Source organism: Artibeus jamaicensis, unplaced genomic scaffold, assembly GCF_021234435.1.
Source record: "Artibeus jamaicensis isolate MK-2021 breed Jamaican fruit bat unplaced genomic scaffold, CSHL_Jam_final contig_525, whole genome shotgun sequence".
Lineage (NCBI taxonomy): Eukaryota > Metazoa > Chordata > Mammalia > Chiroptera > Phyllostomidae > Artibeus > Artibeus jamaicensis.
Genome location: NW_026521874.1, coordinates 8,430,893 through 8,452,379, shown reverse-complemented (window position 1 = coordinate 8,452,379; position 21,487 = coordinate 8,430,893). Strand labels below are relative to the sequence as shown.

General features: G+C 47.2%; 2 protein-coding genes and 1 pseudogene across 11 annotated transcripts in view; 2 read left to right on the top strand and 1 right to left on the bottom strand.

Moving 5' to 3' along the window:
- Nucleotides 1–4,441, bottom strand: part of RNFT2 (ring finger protein, transmembrane 2) — a 61,088-nt gene extending 56,647 nt beyond the window's left edge. For 3 of the 8 annotated variants that reach the window (XM_037156225.2, XM_037156221.2, XM_037156222.2), the window contains exons 1-2: nt 4,139–4,440; nt 1,755–1,813 (exon numbers count right to left, since the gene is read on the bottom strand). In XM_037156225.2, coding sequence (XP_037012120.2) covers nt 1,755–1,813; nt 4,139–4,237 — 158 coding nt within the window. In that variant the 5' untranslated portion in view covers nt 4,238–4,440. Of the gene's footprint in view, nt 1–1,754; nt 1,814–2,318; nt 2,498–4,138 lie in introns of all 8 variants that reach the window. The other 5 variants (XM_053669894.1, XM_053669895.1, XM_037156224.2 and 2 more) reach the window with 5 other exon arrangements.
- Nucleotides 4,442–4,613: 172 nt separating this feature from the next.
- Nucleotides 4,614–21,168, top strand: SPRING1 (SREBF pathway regulator in golgi 1). 3 transcript variants are annotated; one of them, XM_037156204.2, is made up of 5 exons: nt 4,614–4,838; nt 13,223–13,379; nt 16,953–17,104; nt 17,492–17,605; nt 19,460–21,168. In XM_037156204.2, the coding sequence occupies exons 1-5, from the start codon at nt 4,725–4,727 to the stop codon at nt 19,541–19,543; spliced, it is 621 nt and encodes a 206-aa protein (XP_037012099.2). In that variant the 5' UTR covers nt 4,614–4,724; the 3' UTR covers nt 19,544–21,168. The 3 variants fall into 3 exon arrangements, with proteins under 3 accessions (XP_037012099.2, XP_037012100.1, XP_037012101.2); XM_037156205.2 differs by having other exon boundaries at nt 4,614–4,902; XM_037156206.2 differs by lacking the exon at nt 13,223–13,379 and having other exon boundaries at nt 4,614–4,902.
- LOC119057377 (ATP synthase-coupling factor 6, mitochondrial-like) lies at nt 14,243–16,932 on the top strand (annotated as a pseudogene).
- Nucleotides 21,169–21,487: the final 319 nt, after the last annotated feature.

Genomic DNA, 21,487 nt, shown 5'->3' with positions numbered 1-21,487 from the left:
GGGGGCCACCATCTCTCCCCCACTGTCCCAGGAGGACCTGGAGAGTTTTCCTGGCCCCCATAAGCTCGCCAGCACTCTCGGTTCACTGGGCTCAGGGGACCTCCAGTTCAACCAGGGAAGACTCAACCCACCAAGGAGCTTTTTATAGCTGGCCTCCCTTCCCTGGGGCCCAGCATCCAGCCGAGATTTTAGCCTAAATGGGAAAGGATATTCCTTGGGGAGGCAGAGGCTGTGCTTCTAACTTAACCACTTAAGGGCTAGAGTAAGAGGCAGCTCAGGAGAGGAGTAGATCTGCCCAGATGGGAGAGCAGTGTGCTGGGGGGCGGGGGGTGGCAAATGGACTGGGGTCCAGATCTCGGTCCTGCTGCTTCCTGGCTGTGTGACTTCAGTTAATTTACTTCTACTCTCTGAGCCTCAGTTTCCTCATCTGTAAAAATGGTGATAAAAAATGGTCCTGACCTCAGAGTAAGTACGCGACGCACGGTGGCCATTCTTTCTCTGCTGCCAAAGATCTCATGGGTCACTAGGGAGCAGACAGCAGTTCTGTCTTCAGAGGCTTCAACTGGAGTGCTTACTGCCCAGATGCTGTGTGTGTGCATTTTATATCCCTTCATTCCTTCCTAAGCAACCTGAGTTTCGTTATCTGCCATTTATGGGGGCAGAAACTGAGGCCAGGAGGTGAACACTTTCCAAAGGCATCATAGGTGTGAAGTGGCTGAGCTGGGATGCGGCCAAGGGTTGTCTGATTTAAGGCCAGAGTTCTTTGCCACAGAATAGGCAGGCTTGATGCAAAACTCAGCCCCAGCTCCACGACTGGTGGGTTCTCTGACTTCGCAGCCAATCTCCGAGTTGCAAGGGAACTGGAATGGGGCGTAAGGGAGGAAAAGCTTTGGCTGCCTACTCCTGGAATGTATGTGCCAGCACAGTGGGAGGTCTGAGGCTGGGAGACTGTGACAACCTGAGAACAGGTCCCACGGTGCGTTCTCTCTGGGGCTTAACTAGAGAAATTCTAGCTCGTGAGTGTTTTCATGATGTTTTCTTAGATTCCGTGTTTGTCTACTTGGCATCCAGTAATTACAGGGTCAAACTAATACCCAAAGTTGTTTAAATCTTCCCTGCAATCCAGAGCCCGTATTCTCAGCCACCTTCTTGATCTAACGCTCCCACATCCAGCCTGTATTTCTCCTGCCCTGAATCACCCATAGCCAGAGACGGGACAACCAGAGACCGCCCTTATAGCCCAGTGCCTGCTGACATTACTCAAAGCAGACAACGCTAAGCTGGTTCCCCTGCCCCGCCTTGATTTGTGCAGAAAACACAATAAAAACGGTGGCCTATGCTTTCCCTTTGCTCCTTCCTGCCTCCTGAGGGCTTCCCCATGTGGCCCCACAGGGTGTGACATGCCCCTTGCTCTGGAGAAACCTAAGCAATAAAGCACTTTCAATGGCATTAAGCTCTCCTCTTCACGTTGTCACTCAGTCACCTCCATAAATTAAAATCTCAGGGGCACAATTGTTGACACAGTCAAGCGCTTTACCTGTCACAGACTTTATGAAGTATCATAAGAGCAATAGCCAGCTGTTATGCATTGAGTAGTATATGCCATCATGGCGAGGAGAAGTTTCCAATCAGATCTCCTCTGCTCCTCAAGTAAGTAACCCTGAGAGGCGAGGATTATTCAATCCAGTTTTGGGCTGCCCTTGACCACTTGAAGCCCAGAGCCCCCAGATGGAAGGAAATCAAGAGATGCCTACCTTTCAGGTGGAATGTTATCCGTGTTACTGCTGTGGCGTCTCTGCATTTTCCTTAAGACCTGAAAGCCAACACATGGCATAAGCCAGAGTCTCCCAACATCTCCACTGCCTGCCAGGTTGCTATGGTAACTATAAATAAGGATTACTTATATCTCACATCCCTAGAGCTCTCTGACATTTTCTAAACCTTGTTTCCATCTGCTGTGCCACTCAATATTCGATCCTATAGAGGAAGGTGTTATATCCCATTTCCCAGATGCAGATGTTAAGACCCAGACATGAAAGAAATCCTCATGGGAGAGAAGAAAGCAGTGAATTGTGCAGCGAAGAGGTGATGGATAAGGTGAAGTGGGCAGCGGACTGGCAGCAGGAGACATGGGTTCTGGACTGGTGCTGCCCCTAACTTGCTGTGTGACTTTGGACACATCAGTACCCTCTCTGTGGCCCCAGATGCCTCCTCTGTTAAATGGGAGGGGGTGGAGTGGCTCAACCCGAAGCTTCTTTCTAGTGCTCACATTGACTAAAGAGGTGATGAAGATGTGAATTCTCATGGAGACAAGTCACCTTGTTCACTGTGAGGAGCCACATGGACCTCAGAACTCCATGATGATGACTCCTGAGGCAGGCATTCAGGGGTCCCGATGGGGATGTGACCACTGGATTCCAGAGAAAGCTGGCCTCCCTTTCCTCTTCCTCTCCTGATGGGTGCACGGGTCAGGGGAATTTATGAGAGACTCCAAACCCTGGATGGAACAGAACACATACACTAATAGTCCATGGATATCGTGGACCTCAGAATAAGTCTTGGGGCATCATGGGTAGTTATAAGAATAGGGCCCTGTCTACTCCAGATCTGTGGTTAGCCTCTCACTGATTCCTCCTTTCTTAAAAAAATTATTTATTTTTAGAGAGGGGAAGAGAGGGAGAGAAACATCATGCATGGTTGCCTCTCACATGCCCCCCCACTATGGATCCGGTCAGCAACCCAGACATGTGCCCTGACTGGGAATCGAACCTACAGCCCTTTGGCTGACAGGCTGGCGCTTGGTCCACTGAGCCACACCAGCCAGGGCTCACTGATTCCTCTTTAGGACTCCTAAGAATGGTCAAGATCTCATTGTATTTTGTTCTATTGTCAAACTGAGTCCTAACTGGGAACAAGGAAAATATTTTTAGAACCCCCCCCCCCCAAGGCTTTCCACTGTAATCAGAATAAAATCCAATTTCAGTTCACAGCCTATAGGTTCTATCTGATGGACCTCACCTGTTTCCAACCTCAGGTCCCTATTAATACTCCCTCCGCCACACTGGCCTTTCTGTTTCTCAAACCCCCCCACTGTCCCTGCCTCAGGCCCTTTGAACTTGCTGTTCCTTCTCCCTGGAATGCTTTTCCTGCTGTCTAGTTCCTTCAGGTCAAATGTCACCTCCTCCTAGGGGTCTTCTCTTCTCACTCTTCTGACCCACCATAACATTGCCCTGTTTAATATTCTTCACAGCACTTACCTATTTACACGTTTGCTTATTTATGTATGATGGTTCTCCTACCAGAAGGGAAAGCCATACAAGCAGAGAGTTTGTCTGCCTGGTTTGCCCCTTTACCTCAGCATCTGGAACACTGCCTGGCACAGTGACACTCAACAAGTATTTACTGAATGAGTTGAACGTCTGTGGGTCCCTCAGTTACCTTTTCCTACATCCCTTGCACCCTCTCAGACTTTTCGCCCAAGAGAAGAAAAAAAGGTAGGAGACTTTCCATGGATAGGTTTAAAGTCCTTGAAAAAATTTTCTGCATCACCAAATATGCTATCTGACTATTTTAGTTCAGGACACCTTAACTGGCTGTTGAATGACTTCCTAATGCTGACTAGCCTTTTTCAGGGGTCAGCATTGGTGTTACTGGAGCCATTGATTAAAGAGAGAACCCACTAGGTAAGCCTCCTTTCTCTTTTGGAAAATCAGCTAAAAAATGGGCCAGTAGCACCACTTCATATATGAAAGAAGGCTTATTATGTAAATACTTCTGGACTCTCAGAACTTGCAATGTCAGCTTAATGCTCTCCTCCCAAGATAACCCATCACCTTCAGATCCCTGGAGAAAATAAAATATAGTATCCCCAAGCTTCCATTCACAAATCTGACCCAGCCTCCCAAATCCAATGCCCAACATTCTATTTTCACATGTTTGATTTCAAAGGAGCTCCAAATTCCCTGTTGGAAGCAGGCCGTAAAATTATTATTCCAATATTGAAGGGCGGAATAAATTTTTGCACGTGGGATGCATCTCAATGAAATCTCTGCTCCATGCATCATACTACATCCCAAAGATGAATTACATCAAGACTTTTCAATGTATGCTATATTTTAGGCTGAGAGCTCGGCGTTACCTGACTGCGGCGAAATGCATTCAGGAGAGCACCTTCTGCATTACTTGCATCGGAGGAGGGCAGGTGCACTTTGGGTACAATGCCGCGAGCGTTTTTCATTCCTGCAGCCGACGGTCAGCGTGCAAGGGCTGGAGGACCAAGCGGACCATCCCAAAGGGAAAAAAAAAAACCGCGTTCTGTTTCTACCTTCTGAGACGATTCAGCAATCACAGCGGCATCATTCACGTCCTTCCAAGCCAATCACTCTTGCAGCCCGGGGAGCACGTGACTCCCGAGTGCTTCCGGCTTCTCCTGGGATTCTTTCTGGGGTCGACTGGAGCCGCACTAAAAACCCGGCATAGCTCCTCCCACCTCTCGCACATGATTGCCCGCCCCTTCCCCAGATTCAGCCAATAGGAAGTCACCTCTCCCCAGAGACCAATGGCAATGAGGATGAGACAGGAGGCCTGGTGACGCAAGTGGGGGGCGGTGGAAGCGTGGTCACACGGGGCGGTGCAGGCCGGTCGTCCGGAGCTGGTTAGGGTGAAGGTGGGCGGCTGGGCTGGCTCCCGGCGTGAGGGATGGGGCTGCCGGCCGCGTAGGGGCCATGCCGCCCGGACCCCGGGCCTCCCGCGTTTCGCGCCCCGGCCGCTGCGCCCCACGTCCGCGCCGGTATGGTGAACCTGGCGGCCATGGTGTGGCGCCGGCTCCTGAGGAAGAGGTGGGTGCTAGCCCTAGTCTTCGGGCTCTCGCTCGTCTACTTCCTCACCAGCACCTTCAAGCAGGTCAGTGGCCGGTCGCCCTCCCGCTTTTGTTCCGGGCGCCGCGGGCAGCTCTCTCGGCCGCCCGGCTTCCTCCCCGGGCCGGGGGGCTGCCTCTGCGGCTGCAGTGCCCCTGTGCCCGGGCAGGTGGGCATTTCTGACCCGGGACGGAGGACGGGCGGAGGGACCTGCTCGTTCGTGGGTGCCTGGGCGAGAAGGCGCTCCTAGGACAGCGGCTGGGACTGGAACCCACGGCTGTGGGCCCTTCCGCTGGCGGTTATTACCCTTGTAGCCCCTGCCTGCTTTCTCTCTTCCCCGCCGGTGTGCGCTTCTCAGCGCATCTTCGCCGCTGTCCTGGCGGGTGGTGGCCCCGGGTGACACCGGGAGACCGCGCCTGGAGAGGCGGAGTGGGCTGGGCCACCCGAGCTGTGAGTGGCCCACAGCCCACCTGTGGGGCTTCGTTTAGTTCGGGGGCTCCGTGGTCCACCTGGGAGACTCAACAGGGCCCACGGGGCGCCGTGTCTGGGCGTAACTGGGGTGGGGTGCTCGTTTCACCTCCTCTTTCCCTTCGAGTTAATTCCACGTGAGAATCTGTGGGAGAAAAGACAGGGCGCTTTAGTGGAAAATGTTCCCCAGAGCAGTAGTTAAGTTTTGAAGTCCCTCTTGAACGTTATGGGTTTTTGGAGGGGATGAACATACCCCAGGATCTTACAGTTATTAAAAGCCCCCTTTCACTCCCACGGGGCAAGTTCACAAATAAAATACATCCGTGAATAGAAAATTAATATACTCTGTGGCCACCCTAGTTTTAACGGGTTGGCAGGGGAGCCGCGAAAGGGGGAAGCTGGGGAACTGTACTCTACCCCCCACGTAGGCAGACAGAGGCTTGGTGTTGGAGGCCGCTTTTTATTCATTGGGATGTGTGGTTCATATTTATGTAAACTTAAGTGTTTCCTGCCACCTCACAGACACCTTCTCATGGTCACGTGTTGTCCTGTCTCTGCCCCCCCACTGCTGAGTGTTGGGAGTGAGCCATACTCCACCTCCCTCCCTACCTGATGCAGGTGATCTCTGGCATCATTGTTTAAATACCAACTGTGTGCTCCCCACGTCCTAGTTCCTAACTTCAGCCTAGTCCTGTCCAGAAGACCCCCGGTTCTGTTATCTTCTGCCTCCAGAATCTGTGTCCTGGGTTTGATCATATCTCCTAACTGTCACTGCTGCCACCTGAAGTCAGGCTACCTGCCTGGACTGCCGCCACAGCCACCAGCTGGTCTCTGCTTCCCTTCTTGTCCCCCAGTGGGTACTCTGCCCAGCAGAAGGGGGATAGTCAGTCACTCACTCGAGCACGGCCCTTTGTGTGTATCTGTGGGTTCCTACTGCAGACTCACTCCAGACTCTGTCCCAGTCCCAGCATCGCGGGGAACCTTGCCTGTCGCCTCAGGTCAGGGCCTGTGACTGCGTCACCCTCCGGGGTGACTCAGAATAAACTGCTTCCCCTTGCCCGCGGACCTGCTGTGTTTTCTTTGGGGCAGACACCAAACATTCCTTGTTCATTTACTTGTTTGTCTGTCTCTGTGTACTGTCCCTTCCACAGTGTGATTCTGTCCCTTCCACAGTGTGATTTTCTCGAGAACAGAAACTTGTGTTGTTCACAGAATCCCAGCCCCTAGATTCTGCCAGGCACCTCACGGGCACTCAAATATTGGAACAAACAAGTGAGTCTTTTTCATGGGGATGGCTTTTCTTCTCAGTTGGGCACTTTCCTGCTCGTTTTTCTTTTCATGTCTTGAGGCAGACGCTGTCTCCTCTATCTACAGTCTCCCTCTAAGTGCTGAAGTGCACCTTGTACATTTCTTTAAATTGACCTTTTTAAAAAACAAAACCTGTGATTTATGACAATTGGCTTCTCTGGGGGGTGGGGGGCAGTGATTGTGATTTTCCTAAAAACTTGGTAAACTTGTTGCTGTGCAGATGTCTCCGGGTCTGATTCCAACCTCTCTCCACTCCCCCCCAACCCCAGCCTAACAAACACTAAAGAGTAAGAAACCTGGAGCTGTAACTTTGTATCCCTGCCGGTCAGCCGCTGACAACCACTAGTCAACTTTCTGTCTCTATGGACTTGCCCGTTCTGGACATTTCTTATCAATGAAATCTTACAATACGTGGTCGCCTGTATCTGGCTTCTTTCCCTTAGAAGCCTGTGATTTCAAGGTTTGTCAATGGCCTAGCATGTGCTGCTACTTCGTCTTTATGTCCGGGTAATACTCTGTTGTATGCACCAACCACGTTTTGTTTTTCTGTTCATCGGTTGGTGGACGCTTGGGTGGTCTCCACCTTCTGGCCATTATGAATGGTGGTATTCTGTACGTTGGTATCCAAGATCGTGTTGGAAACAGGTTTTCCTTCCCTTGCATTTGGCCCTGGGAATGGAATTGATAGCTCCTGCGGTGACTTGCCGTGGCCCTGGGAATGGAATTGATAGCTCCTGCGGTGACTTGCCGTCTCACTTTGTGAGGACCTGCCAGACTCCTTTCTAAAGTGGTTGCACTGCGCAGTGTGCGCTTCAGAAGCCGTGCCTGTCAGGAGGGCCTGATGCAGTTTTAAAGAAGGTGATACAGACTTATCTGGAAAAGGCATTGAATTGTCCCTCCCACTTCCAACTGCACCTCCGCCTGAGGTGGGTTTGCTTCATGTGCCGCAGCCTCGACACCACACTGCGGCAGACGAAGTGCAGAGGGAGACAGGAGGATCCAGCTGTCTTCCATTAAGCCAGACATTGAAAAGATGTGCAGAAATGTAAAAACATTTTCTCTTCTCAATTTCTCCTTTAGTTTTGAAAAAATATTTTTTTTCGCACCCACAAAAAAAGGATAGTTGATGTGTAAATGGGTTCATTGTTAGAGGGATAAGTAATGTGTTGAAAACTTGTATTTTAAGAACTTGTTTTAATTTTCAATATGATAAATATCAACAGCCACAACCCTGCAAACCCTCATATTGCAGGTCCTCAGTGATTTTTAAGGGTATGAAAAGATCTTTGGAACCTGAAACTTGGCTGATGCTCTCCCCCGTGCATTTAAGCAGGCTGCTCCGGCGCTGCTCTGGCTCTGCTCTCTGCTCTCAGCTAGGTGACTTGAGGTGTATTTGCTTCATTTTGCCCACCCCCAGGTTCCTCATCTGTACAGTGGAGATGGTAATAAGGATGGGGGGTGGGTGGCAGTTAGGGGTCATTGAGAAGAAGCCAAGGAAAACTTCAGAACTCCTTATGGTCCTGAGCTCTGCTTCAGGGAGACCATGAACTCCTGGAGCAGACATGGTGCTTTTTGCCTGGAGAATAGTTGATTATCCTCTACTGCTTTGAATTCCTCTTTTTTTATGTGTTTTTTGTTGTTGTTTTCATGTTAATTAATGCTTTGGGGGATAGTTTAAATTGTAGAGAGGGGAGTATAGGAGAAATTAGTGATAATGGTGGGGATGCCATTGAGGGAGAGGATTGGGAATGGTGAGTGGTGCCAGGTGACTTGGAACATTTATTTAACGAATGTTCAGCGAGCAGCAACTGTGCGAGGAGGCACTGTGGGCGGGATGGTGAAGATGTGGTGAGAGGCAGCCCTCTCCAAGAGCCTCTGTCCTCTGGCGGGGGGGGGGGCAGCAGGAGTGGCAAAAAGGCAGTTTTTTCAGATAATGATGTAAAGGAAACAAAACGAGATGCTGCGAGATGCTGCGGTAGCTCCGCAAGGTGGACTGAGCTCCAGGGGGCATGTGAGCTGAGACTGCAGAAATCCCAGCCCTGGAGTCGGGAGGCCCTCGGAGGCCCTTCGTGGTCGTAGGTGGTCTCAGACTTGTCAGGTGGAGCAGCTCCTGAGCATCACCGGCTGTTTGCATAACTCCTTGAAAATCTATTCTGGTCTTCACCTTTAAAGTAATTAACTATGTAAATTGATGCCAATTCAGATACTGTCCAAGGCTAAAGTAGAATCATAAGAGTTGCTAATCTGTTGTTTGCTTTTCACTGATCACCAGTGTACATGCATTTTCCAGAAAGTTCGTGCAGCACTACACAGGGTCGAGGAGGAAAGTCACCTGCAGTCTTTGCAGCCAGAGGGACTCACTGATGACTTTTGGGCACACTTTCTTCCTTCATTTTTCATATTTTAAAAATATAACTGGGGTATACCTTTTCTTCATTTAATATGTATGCATTATCTTTGGTTTTTTAAAATGAATTATTTATTTATCTTTAGAGGGGAAGGAGATAGGGAGAGAAACATCAATGTATGGTTGCCTCTAGTGTGTCCCCTGCTGGGAACTGGCCTGCAGGGAACTGGCTTGCAACTCCAGCATGTGCCCTGACTGGGAATTGAACCTCGATCCTCTGGTTCGCAGGCTTGTGCTCAATCCACTGAGCTACACCAGCCAGGGCTTATCTTTGTCTTTAAAAGTGTTTTGTAAGTGCAGTTTTTTTTCAAAGATTTTATTTATTTATCTTTAGAGGGGAAGGAGAGGGAGAGAAACATCAGTGTATGGTTGCCTTTCATGCACCCCCTGCTGGGAACTGGCCTGAAACCCAGGCATGTGCCCTGACTGGGAATTGAACTGCGATCCTCTGGTTCACAGGCCTGTGCTCGATCCACTGAGCTACTACACCAGCTAGGACTTCAGTTTTTTAATAATTTAAAACTTTTATGATCTGGTTACATTTAGCCATTCCTCAAACATTAGGCATTTGGAATACCTCCTGACCTGTGTGTGTGTGTGTGTGTGTGTGTGTGTGTGTGTGTGAATCATAAGCAGATCTTTTAATGACAGTGCCTTCTGTTTAAGTGCTTTAGTATTTAGCTAAGACATTTATCTCATTTGACCCTTATAACCTCTGAAAAATAGGGCAGTTAATTAATATACCTCCTTTAAAATCAGAGGTCAGTAACACACATTCGTACTAAAAACATTTTTGTAGCTCCTTACAGCTTATGAAGACAGTTCTTGTGTGTGTTCCTTTTTGTTCCCGCTCTTTGCTTTGTGCCCCATTGTAGCCCCTGTGGACATCTGTCGTGGCTGGTGGCACTGATTTCTGATACGTCTTTATCAGCTGCTCTGGAGGCTTTTTGAGAACAGAGAACCTGGCTACCTTTGTCTTTATTTCCTTAAGGCGTTGTAAGGTCTTGATACTTTTCAATGAATCTTGAATGAAAGAAAAAATAGATGATAGATAGATAGATAGCTGAAAATTGAGACAACCTCATAGGGTAGGTGGAACAGTTGGGGAAGGGTTTCAAACCACTGGTCCTATCCAGCAAAGGAACCCCTCAGTGCTCCTTTACCACACCCTGCGCGAGACTGAACTTCCGCACAAGTGAACATGTATTAATTCATTGCTTTTGCCACCTTACACAATCTCTTGTACAGTCTTTTTTTATTGCATAGCTCTATCCAATCCTTTTGGCAAGGTCTTGAATATTCATGTTTGAAAACAATTTCAAGAGCTGGGAGAATTGCCTTCCTGTTTACCAGGAATGTCGTTATGTGGAAGAGGTCCTCCTGGGATGCACTTGTCCATGAACTCTTGGTTTTTTTTTTCTTTTCCCCTGGAAGAATAACAGGATAGTTTGAGAGTAATGTTAAGAGCACTTTTAACCTTGTAAGATCCAGTTTACTGTACTTTGACCAGCCTCTTAACAGTCTTTATGGCTGTTAATTTACCTAGGGCAGCATTTGACGCTCAGTTGAGTTTGCACATAGCTTGATTATGCAGTTAACTGATGGGTCCCAGCAGAGCAGAGGAGTATGAATTTACAGGTAGTTAAGCAGTATGCTCCTGAGAGAGTTGCCCCATATTCCCAAGGCTTCTGCACTTAGCTCCTCTCCTTGCATCCACGGAGGAATACAGATGTTGTTTTTGTACATCCCATCTTGTGCCTGCCGATGCCAGTTCTTTCCTTTAAAAGAAACAAAAGGGCGGGGCGGAACAGAAATGAAAGCCACCTTGAGGGATTGGTTTACACGTAGTGAATTAAAGAACAAAATCCAGTCTTAGTGTGGAGGTGGTAGAATTGTAAACATTGTTATGTAAATGCTGGTGATACTGCAAATGGAGTATATAAACTTGGGGAAGTTATTTGGCACCGTATGGCATTGACTAATTCTAGTAATAATCATTAGTACAAATTATTTAGGAGAATAAACAAAAACTACATTGTCATTGCCGTGCTGTCTATGATAAAAACCTGGGCTGGGCTAAATGGCCTTCTGTAGAGGATGTGTTGACTAAATTAGGGCCCATTGACAGGATGGCTGATTAGATAGCCTTAAAAATGTGGTTCTCAAGATGAGGTAGGTGCTCAAATGGTTCGCCATCTAATTAGTGTGGAGAAGTGCGAAACGCAGAGCACCCTCATTTGTAAGTATAAATGCCACGGTCAAAGCCTGGGAGTTAATATGCAGAAGTAGACACAGCTTTATTTAAGTGTTGACATTGTGGGCAATTTCTGTCTTTAATGTTGGTAATTATGTTTTTTAAAAAGTAAACTACTTGTTTTGGAATAATTACAAATTTACAGAAGAGTTTCGAGGATAGTACTGTGTTCCTGTAGATCCCTTACTTAGTGCCTCCCATTGTTAATGGTAATCATGTTTCCAAATCAAAAATGAAAATATTCCAAAGACGCTAAAAGCTGTTCATAATCACTTATGTCCCTTCCATGTTGCTAGTCTCCAGTGTACCCTTCCATACTTTTATCATGGAGCACTAACAGATATCTAATATATATTAGAATATAATCGTGACAGTATGCACATTATTTTGCAACTTGCTTTTCTCACTTAATAATATGCCGTGCACATCCAGTGGTTTGCAGCCCTGTCTGTGTGTTCTGTCAGCTCACTGCTTTTAAAAATACTGACTTCCAGGTCCCATCCACAGAGATTTTTACTCAGTCTGGAGTTGGCCTCAGAATCAGAAGGTCTTTTAAGGTCCCTCCATAGTCTAATGTGAAAGTCAGGTTTAAGAACGACTGCTGTAGATAAATACCTGTCAGTCATACCCAGGTTCTCTGACGGCCGCAGGTGGACCAGTGTTCATTCACTTATCTCTCTGTTGTTGGGTTTCTGGGTTTTTTCCTACAACGTAAGCAGTACTGTGTAAATGTCCTGGTGCATTTTTATACTTTGGTACTTTCCATAGGAGAGGCCTCAAAAATGTGTTTGTGGGGCCCAAAATGTATGTGGATATGTGTTAAATATTAATAACTCAGACTGCTTTCCTAAAGAAATCTTGGTAACTATAAAGATCCTTTTGCTTGTTTTCAAGTATACTACCTTTGCCATCACTCTTTCAAAGTTAGCTCTATTTGCTTAGTGACACTTGACGGATTATTTTAAATTATTTTTAAATTAAATTAATTGAGGTAACATTGATTAATCACATTCTTAAAGGTAAAAGACACAGAACTCTGTTGAAAATGGTGGGCTGTTTAAAGCATATAAAAAGCCCTCAGGATGGGGTCTTCTGTAAGATTTCAGAAGGCGGCTCTGCGTCCCGTGCTTGGCTTGTTTCTGGCGCTCCCCCATCTTCCTCTGGGTTCCTTTACTGGCGCAGTGTAGGAAGGCAGTTTTGAAAGCTCAGCCACAGCTTGAAGGCTATTGGGAAAGGTCTGAACTCTTGTTCCCAGAGCAGCTCTTCCCTTTGTATGTCTAGGTAAAGGGCTGGCTGGCAAGGACGTCTTTTGTAAAGAAAGGTGTGTGGTAAGGATTAGTACACTCAGTATGTTCTCATAGAAGAAACTTATAAATTGACATTATGCCTCCTGCCCCCAGTCAACCCCAGGATTCGGTCGTCCACTGAACGCCGTGCCACTGAGTACTCGTAACTCCGAATGAAAGTGGCCTTGTGCTTTGGGTGTGTCTGGCTATTGTTTGAAACGGGAGTTGTGAAATTTCTTGGAAGTCCCTTCTATTTTACAGTCTATTCCACAATGTATTTGTTTTAATATAAAAGTATATTTTAAATGATTTGCCATCAGAAAGAAAAATGTTAAAGCTTTTTTCCTCCCAATTTTTTTCCACAAAATCGACCCTTCTGTACACATTAATAATGTGCGTGTCACCCAGGGGCATTCATGTTAGTATCCAGTTGTGGCGCACAGCCCGAATGTCACCTTTCCCTATTTTCCTGCATTTGATTTCCGGACTTTGGCTCAGATTTCGCACATACCAGGGGGGTGCAGGTTCCTGTTGGGCAAGCTTTTAAAAGTTGTGTCTGTCCTGTTGTTGCAGTTCCCATGAAAAAATTGGTGAAAATGCAAGAAATGATACTTTAATCTTCTCATTTATGTTCTCTTCGTAGGAGGAGAGGGCAGTGAGAGATCGGAATCTCCTCCAAGTGCAAGACCACGATCAGCCCATTCTGTGGAAGGTGCAGTTTAACCTGGGCAATAGCAGTCGGCCCAGCAACCAGTGCCGGAACTCCATTCAAGGGAAGCACCTCATCACGGACGAGCTAGGTTGGCTGGCTTCCTTCTCCTCCTGCAGGCAGTGAGGCGCTCCGTCCTGGCCACTCGTAGGGTTTATAAGTAGGAGTTTATACAGTACCCGTGCCCTTCTTGCTCATGTCCAAATTTCTCATACTTTCTTTGTCTTCCATACTTATTAACTCATTGTTCAAGGCTCCCCTCAATATCAGAGAAGCTTGGTTTGGTAATTCTGAAGTTCCTGTAGCATAGAGTATTAGCATTTCATCATGCAGCAGCCCCTAAGCTACTTCCTGCCGGTCTCTCTATAGCTGGCCAGTCTTTCTTCTCATCTTGGTCAACTCTGTAGGGTAGGAGCTCAGTGTTCCTCCTTGGTGACCCGACCTGCATTCACACAGCATTGGCACTTAGAGAAAGCACTGATTGATGGCTGCCTGGATAACCTCAAGTGAATTGTAAACACATTAAAAATATATCCCTCTCACAGTTAAAAATATTAGTCTTTCTTTTGGTGCTTTCTCCCAGAGTGTCCTTGCATCCTAAAAGGTGACCCCTGTGCTGGTGAGGGAGTTGGGTTAGACGGCTGCTGAAGTGCTTGCCCCTTTAGGACTGGCTCAGTCTTCCCAAAGAGACTCCCACGAACCCGCAGCCTGCCTCACCTGAGCTGGTCCTGTGTGCTGGGCACTGGGCTGGAGCTCCCCTCGAAGATCTCGTTTGACTGCAGCAGTCCTACGAGGTCTAGGTGCTGCTATAATCCCTGTAAAGATACTGTCACTCTGTAGCTGAAGACATAGGCAGCAAGATTTAAGGAAGTGAAGGAAAAAGCAAGTAGCATTGCAAATAACCTGTATTTTTGCTTTTAACAAAGTTTGGCAAAGGGAAGTGACTTCCATAGGATGACAGCTAATGGGCATGCAAGATGTGAGACCAGGACCAGGACTGAATTTGGAGTTCAGTGCTTTTTTCCCTTGTAGACTGTTTCATTTGTATGACACTCAGTGAGAAAACATGAAATCGATGCCTTGGCTTTAATATTTAATATTAGAGTAGAACGGGGGCGGTGGTGGTGGCAGCGCTGGACTGAGTGCAAATATTACAGAATCACTGTAATTCCTCAGAGGCTCTTCAAGTTCCCCTTGGCCCTGTAGTGTGTGGTCTCAGTCTGCTTGAGGAGGAATGTGGGCACAACAGCAGTGCTGTTTAGTAAGGAGCTCGATTGTGCACAGAAACTCTTCATGAACAAGGTGCGAGAATACAGAACGGAAGCGACAGTCATCTGGAGGACCTGTTGACAGGGGCCCAGAGTACCGGCAGGATTTGGAGAGGGAGCTGTTTAAGCTTAAGTAAATGTACGGTGAAGCAGACATGAGCGCATTCCCTGACTTAGGAGTTGAAGACCCCAAATTTGAAGTCATCGATAAACTCCCGTCCTGGTAATTTTCACTCAATAAGTTGTACAACTGATCAGAAGTACCAGAATAAACATACATTTCAACAACAACAAAAGATTTACTACCAAATATGAATGACAACTTGTTATTTTGTAGCTAGCCAAAGAAAAATTTTCTTCTGATTAATTTGAGACAAAGGCTCTCAGACTTCTTAAGTAAAAAGTTGCAAGAATCAATTAAAAGTTCAACGGCCATAGATAATATTTTACCTTTGTGAATATGGGAGAAGAGAGAAGCAATTTAATAAAGAAAACTTGCAGGAATTTATGCCTTTGAGGAAGCAGATGTCACCATGAATATTGCCAGGGTTGCACATTATTAATAAGACAACCAATTAGAATTTCAGGCTTTCAAAGGTCAGAAGTTAATTTCTCAGTCAACAGCAACACATTCCGCAGTTACAATCCTACGTGATTCCTGGTTGGAAATGATGTTTGCGTGGTTAGGTTTATGATGCACAAGGTGAAATCTTGATGAGCTTTCTTTCACCAGAAATTTAAGTGGCTACTGGCACAGTGGCTACTGTGGCTACTGGCAGTTAGCACTGGGGAGAAAATGAAGGCCTTAGAATATGGAAAAGAGAAAAGGGCAGAAAGATTTCAACAAGTTGAGTTTAGGTCACATTACATTTTACATCTTCCTGACACCAAAGTGGTAAGTTTGCTGTGTATTTATCATTCATGGCAGAATTTTGAGAAATGTGTTGGCTTCCTTGGGTTTTTGTTTTATCCTCACCCGAGGACTTGTGTATTGATTTTAGAGAGAGGGGAAGGGAGGGAGAGAGAGAAACATCGATCGGTGGCCTCTCCTACACACCCTGACCAGGGACTGAACACCCAGCCTAGGCTCATGCCCTGAATGAAAATCGAACCCACAGACTTTCACTTTACAGGATGATGCTCCAACTAAGTGAGCCACACCAGCAAGGGCTGGTTTTTTGTTGTTGTTGTTACTTATTTATCATCACGATGAAGAAAATGAATTAGAATAGTTAGGAAGAATGTCAGAAACATTTGCGATGCGATGGCATTAGAATGTCAAAAAGTAACCAAGCACACCAGCTCTGTGGTAAGCTCAGTTTTTCGAGTGTGAAGGCTCTTTTAGACTCTTCCATTGTCATTCTACTGCCTCTCGCTTTTGCACAGACTTTGTTTTCCAGAGTAGTTTCTGAAAACAGCCTTATGCTTCACCTAGTCTCATTCTCTGAGGGTTAAGAAGCTGGGGCACTTCGAATGGAATGACCTAGGAGCAGCTGCTCCGCACCTGTGGGCCTGGGCCTGCACCTGTGAGCCCGTGGGCGCACCTGGGAATTTCCCAGGGGCCAAGTGGTGTCCCTTATGCACTTCTCACATTTTTCTTTCCCATTCCCACAAGGATGTGGAGAAATGTCTGCTTAGCAGCTCTGAACAATAAACTTTTGCGGGGCAGTTCTTTCCCTAAAGTTGAGCGTGGATTGGCTGGGTTGAAGGAAGTGTGTGTAAATATTTGATGGGATTTATGAGGAGTGAAGGAAATTGGGATTTAGAGGACTCCCTTTCCCTGATGCTGAGCGGTAATTGAAGACTTGGCATGTATACTTAAAAACAGCCTAAGTTAATTTATAGAGGTCGGTGTGACTGCTATTTTAAAAGATCCTCTAAACTGTTAAATAAATGGAAAGCATTTGAAAGATAGTTGCAAAGGGAGGTGGTGGTGTGGTGTTTTTTAAAAATTTAATCTAGAAGGATCTGACTTTCTACAATTAATGCCTTTGTTGTTCCTATTTTCAGATCTTTTGTTTGAAAAAATGGACACTTTTCTTCAGGCATAGATGAAAAAATGGCTTGCCTGGGTTAGGACAGGATACCACAGGTGTGCCTGGCAGGGTGATTAAATCAGATGCACAGTAGCAGACTAACAGGTTATTTTAGGTACATGAGGATGCAGCACCGACTTGCCCTATGGGAGTTCATGGTTTTTGTAAAGGACCACACTTGGGAAGTGCGTCCGCTCCACAGAGTCTCAGACTCCTACCTGTTTGGTGCTTTGGACGCTCCAGACTCCAGTTTCTGTCTCCTCCTCGTGCGCAGTGTGTTCGTCGCTGCATCCAGGTCACCCCTGGTAGGGGGTTGGGAGGCCTGCTGGTCTTATACTCAGGGTAGTCTCTGGCTTGCAGGGTACGTCTGTGAAAGGAAGGATTTGCTGGTGAATGGCTGCTGCGACGTCAACGTCCCTGGCACCAAGCAGCACTGCTGTGACGGCTGCTTGTCCAACGGCTGCTGCAGCGCCTACGAGCACTGCGTTTCCTGCTGCCTGCAGCCCAGCAAGGTACGGAGAGCTGCTCCCGGTTCTGCGTCTGCTCTCGTCTTTCTGCTTTTGTTTTACCACGAGTCTTGGGTTCTTCTGAAAGTCGAACTAAAAGGGAACTTCATAGGTGTCAGAAATCGCTGCTGTGAAGTAGCCTTTGTCTACAAGGGGGGAGGTGGTTCCCAGTTACTTGAATGGTTCTTTTGCGGAATGGGCCGTTGTGTTGCTAATCAGATTTCTAATGAATAAGATACCAGTGCTCTGGCCCCTTTGAGCGGGCAGTCTCCCTCTCTCTTACCTCCACCCCATCCCCCTTTCAGCAGTCTCTTAGTTTAGGACAAATAGACAAGGTTACCTTGTGCTGCTGAGTCTGGAATTTATTACAGGTGCTTGCTTTTGTTTCCATAGCAACTTCTCCTGGAGCGGTTCCTCAGCCGGGCAGCTGTGGCATTCCAGAACCTCTTCATGGCAGTCGAAGATCACTTTGAATTGTGTTTGGCTAAATGCAGGACCTCTTCCCAGGTCAGCAGCTCTGATGTTTGTAGCCGGAGGCTGGGCAGGTGGGAGTAGGATTGAAAGAGAACAGAATTATGATAATGGAGGGGTGATTATGATCGAGTGTATGGTATGAATGATAAAAGAGAAAAGATTCACATGAAGCTTTGGTGGAGTGCTAGTGTTTAGAATGTCAACGTGAGATTTATACAAGTTAGAGGAGTGAAATGTTTGTATTAGATCAGGGTAGGATCACCTCGAACCCCCCTGTCTGATGGGCACACGCACACTCTAAGTGGGACCCTAGAATTATTTTTACGTCTGGGTGGAATGCAGACGTCCAGTTTCTGAGAGAAGTTCTTTGGTCTTTGACTGAAATTTAACTAAGGATTTCCAGCAGCCACTCATTGACAGTAAGTATTCATTTGTTCTGGGACAGAGTTATGGTATATTTTGGGATTCGAGGGTTGGGGAAGGTGGTGTTTAAATGTGTAGGTTGTCAGGCTCTCCGTACTTATAAGCATGCTGTCATTAAATTCTTTGCTCTTTGGGCACTGAGCGCTGCACCTGCTGCCGAAAGCGCCCGAAACTCTTGCTTTCCATCACTCTGTGTCCTCGGCGCTCTGCTTCCATGGTGGGCGACAGGGGGGCTGTCTTTGTAAAATCACCAGCCGCGCTTGCCGTACAAGCACACTTCTCCTGGCTTCTATTCATGGTGTCTCCTAGATTGTGCTGGCTTTGTCTGAGATACATGACTCATTTGTCATTTTGGGGGACTCCGTACCCTTTGCCAGATTTCCGCAGTCCACCTTTTGATTTTACTCCACTTTCCATGTCTCAGGTCTGCTCTCAGAGCACTCGGCCTCACTGGGTAAATGTTTCAGGGATTATAATGAACATTTGAAAACATGAAGGAATTCCTGATGGGCTTGTTTTGTTGTAAGAGCTTTCCACTTGAATGGGCCTTAAAGGAAATGGGGAGGGAGCCTAAACACATGACTCATTCTGATTCAGATCCTCTCTCATTCTGAGAACGCCAGAAAAGGCGAAATATTTTCTTTCCTTAACTGATAAAACTCAAGAGTTACTCCCACTTGCAAGTGAAGATGCTAAACTTTCTGACTTAAGTCTTTTTATTGTAAAAAGAGGCTTCCCAGCTGCCAATTGTTTCGATAGAATCCCAAGAAAGAGAATCTTTTGGCTACACATCTGTAAATTGGATTAAAACTTACAAGGTAGATGTTTAGTATTGGTCTTGGGCTAATTAATGAACTGTACACTAGCCAAAAACTCAAGTTGCCTGTATGAAAACAAATTGCTGAGAAAGTAGCCATCGAGATGATTGTCTGCTCTAACTCACACTTCCCATTTGCTCAGCCAAATGAGGCTTGTCTGGTATTGTGAGGTTTGGCTAGGGTGCTAGACCTACAGGTACATAAAACTTGATGAAAGCGATTCGAAGTGTGTCTCCCCCATCCCTGCAGGGTTCCGTGCCAGTGACTGAATTTTTCTGAAGCACGTGGTCAGTTGCAAAACACCAACTGGATCCTACTGTAATATAAAATAATTTGAGAAAAAAATAGTTGTCTTGTGTTGCCCAGGCCACAGCGAGATTGTTTAAAAACTCACTAGTGTACATAAAAAGAAACAGCCTTGCAGTGATGGTATGTCCTCTTTCATGCTCTTCCTTGGCGTTCTGCGTTGAGCATTCACCTCTGTTCCAGAAAGTGCCCTGGAACCTTTTGGTGATATTCGGAGGGTCCGAATATCACCTGCGAGGGTCCGACGGCGGTCCTGCTTTGACTTCCACGCCTCCGAGAGCGAGGTGTGTGAGCCTTCTGCCCTCTCTCACGCAGCTCTTCTCCCCCCTCTTGCCAACAGAGCGTGCAGCATGAGAACACCTATAGGGATCCCATAGCAAAGTATTGCTATGGAGAGAGCCCTCCCGAGCTCTTCCCGGCGTGATGGGCGTGGAAGATGGGCGAGCGCACGAGACTGAAGCACTTGCAGCCTGAAGCCAGGCCTCCGCGGTCTCTGGTCCCGTGAAAGAAGGGGGGGTTGTCGTGTGGAGACCTTGGCTTTGACCGCTTCCTGGGTTGGAGTCTGGCTCACTCCCCACCAGACGTTCCCCGGTGGGACTGACCTGCAAAGCAGCTTGGAAGCACTAGCAGGTCACATTTTGAAACAGACAGAACTGCAGATGACCTTGTGGAAGGGGTGGCACTTTGGGCGTCTCTACCGTTGCAGCTGCTCAGGGGCCTGTGGTCACTGGTTGTGCCCAGCAGGGCCCCTCACTGTAAAGTTATTTATTGGATTTCTTTGGATTAGTGGGAAAATTATGATGTTTTATATGGGAAAATGCCTTGCCTTGATTGTTGAATATATTCAAGGGTGTTCTTGTTGTTGTTTTCTTGTGTTCTTGAGTGTCATGAGTTTTAAATCATCCCCTCACCCAGAAGAAATGTTTGGCCACCTTAGAACATGCATGTTCTCAAGGTAGATGTTTCAGTTTTGTTTTAACAGCATCCTCAGGAGTGGGCCTTGGACACTTTATGCTAACATCTAAAATTGTCTAAAATCTCAAAGATATTGTTCCATTCCAATCTGGCACCAAGTGCTCTCAGATTTTTTTCCTAGGGGTGTTTGGGATACTTACATACCTGTGTGTGAGCATCATTTTAACCAGAGATTCTGACCTACTTACTGTCCTGGAGGATTTTGTTTTCATTTCCGGTGAAGTGACTGGTTTACTCAGCCGTGGTCCAGTGGCAGCTTCAGGAGAATCCCGGCAGCCTCTCTGCACCCCTGTCATGGAAACCCCGTGTGCAGGAGGTACATCTGGCAGCCGGCTATCAGCGGTCATCCTTTACGGCTTCAGGAGCTATAACGGGTACAGACGTTTGGTTCCCCTAGGATTTGAGATGAAGAAGAAGAAGTGGAAGAAGATCTAAATTTCCAGCAAGGAGCTGTAAGAGACTTACCGTCTACCCTCAGCGGGACGAGTGACTGAACGCTGGGCGTGCCTGTGTCCCTGGCACAGCAGCCAGTCTGTCCGGGGCCAGCCCGAGGGCGTCTGGCCCTCCGATGAGGGCGTGCCCCTCGAGCGGCACGCTCTGGGCTCTTGGGAGTTCCAGGGACGCACAGCCCCTTCCCGGAGACTCTCACTGACCCCAGGAGGGCTGGGCAAGGCCTTCTTCATTTTTTCGTTGTTCGAGTTGTCGACCTTGGCGCTCTGCACTAGTTTTACCATCTGTTTTTGAAAATGTGTTTTTCGCCAGTGGAAGTTTTCCTTTGGGCCGTGCCTGCCTTTCAGTATGTTTCTGCCGTATGTAGCGGTCATTTCCCTGAACTTCCTCCCAGGACTTCTTACACTTACCTTCCCGAAGTAGTTTGTCCCCATAAGCTAGTTTCCTTAGAGGGTAACCTGTCTGTGGCAATTAGCAATGGACTTTTCGGGTTCTCTGTATTCATCGGTGCTAAATCAGACTTTGTAATGTGAAAGAAATGTGCATGTCGGTATGAGACTTGAGTTTGTTTTCTGTGGTCACTGGTATCGGCTTCGCAATACAGATTCGATGTGAAAAGAGTTACGTCAGAGGTTAACCCGTGGTGTTTGCTTTGTGCTGGAGCGTTCACTAAGCACGCTTTGCATTTTCAGTGCTTTCACAGATGTCTACAGCCTTGCGATCGAGAATTAAGCTCACTTGTATTTCCACCTCCTAGCTGAGGCAATAGTAGGAGGTGAAGTGACTTCCCAGGGTCCCCGCTGAGATCTAATGACAGACCAAAACAAGAACTACTTCTGGGGCTCCAAGTTCGCTGTCCTTCCCACCCGCTCTGACCGGCTCCAACGCTGACTCATCCGTAGGCATCCCCCCGAGAGCAGATAGATTTCAGTTGTCCAGGCCA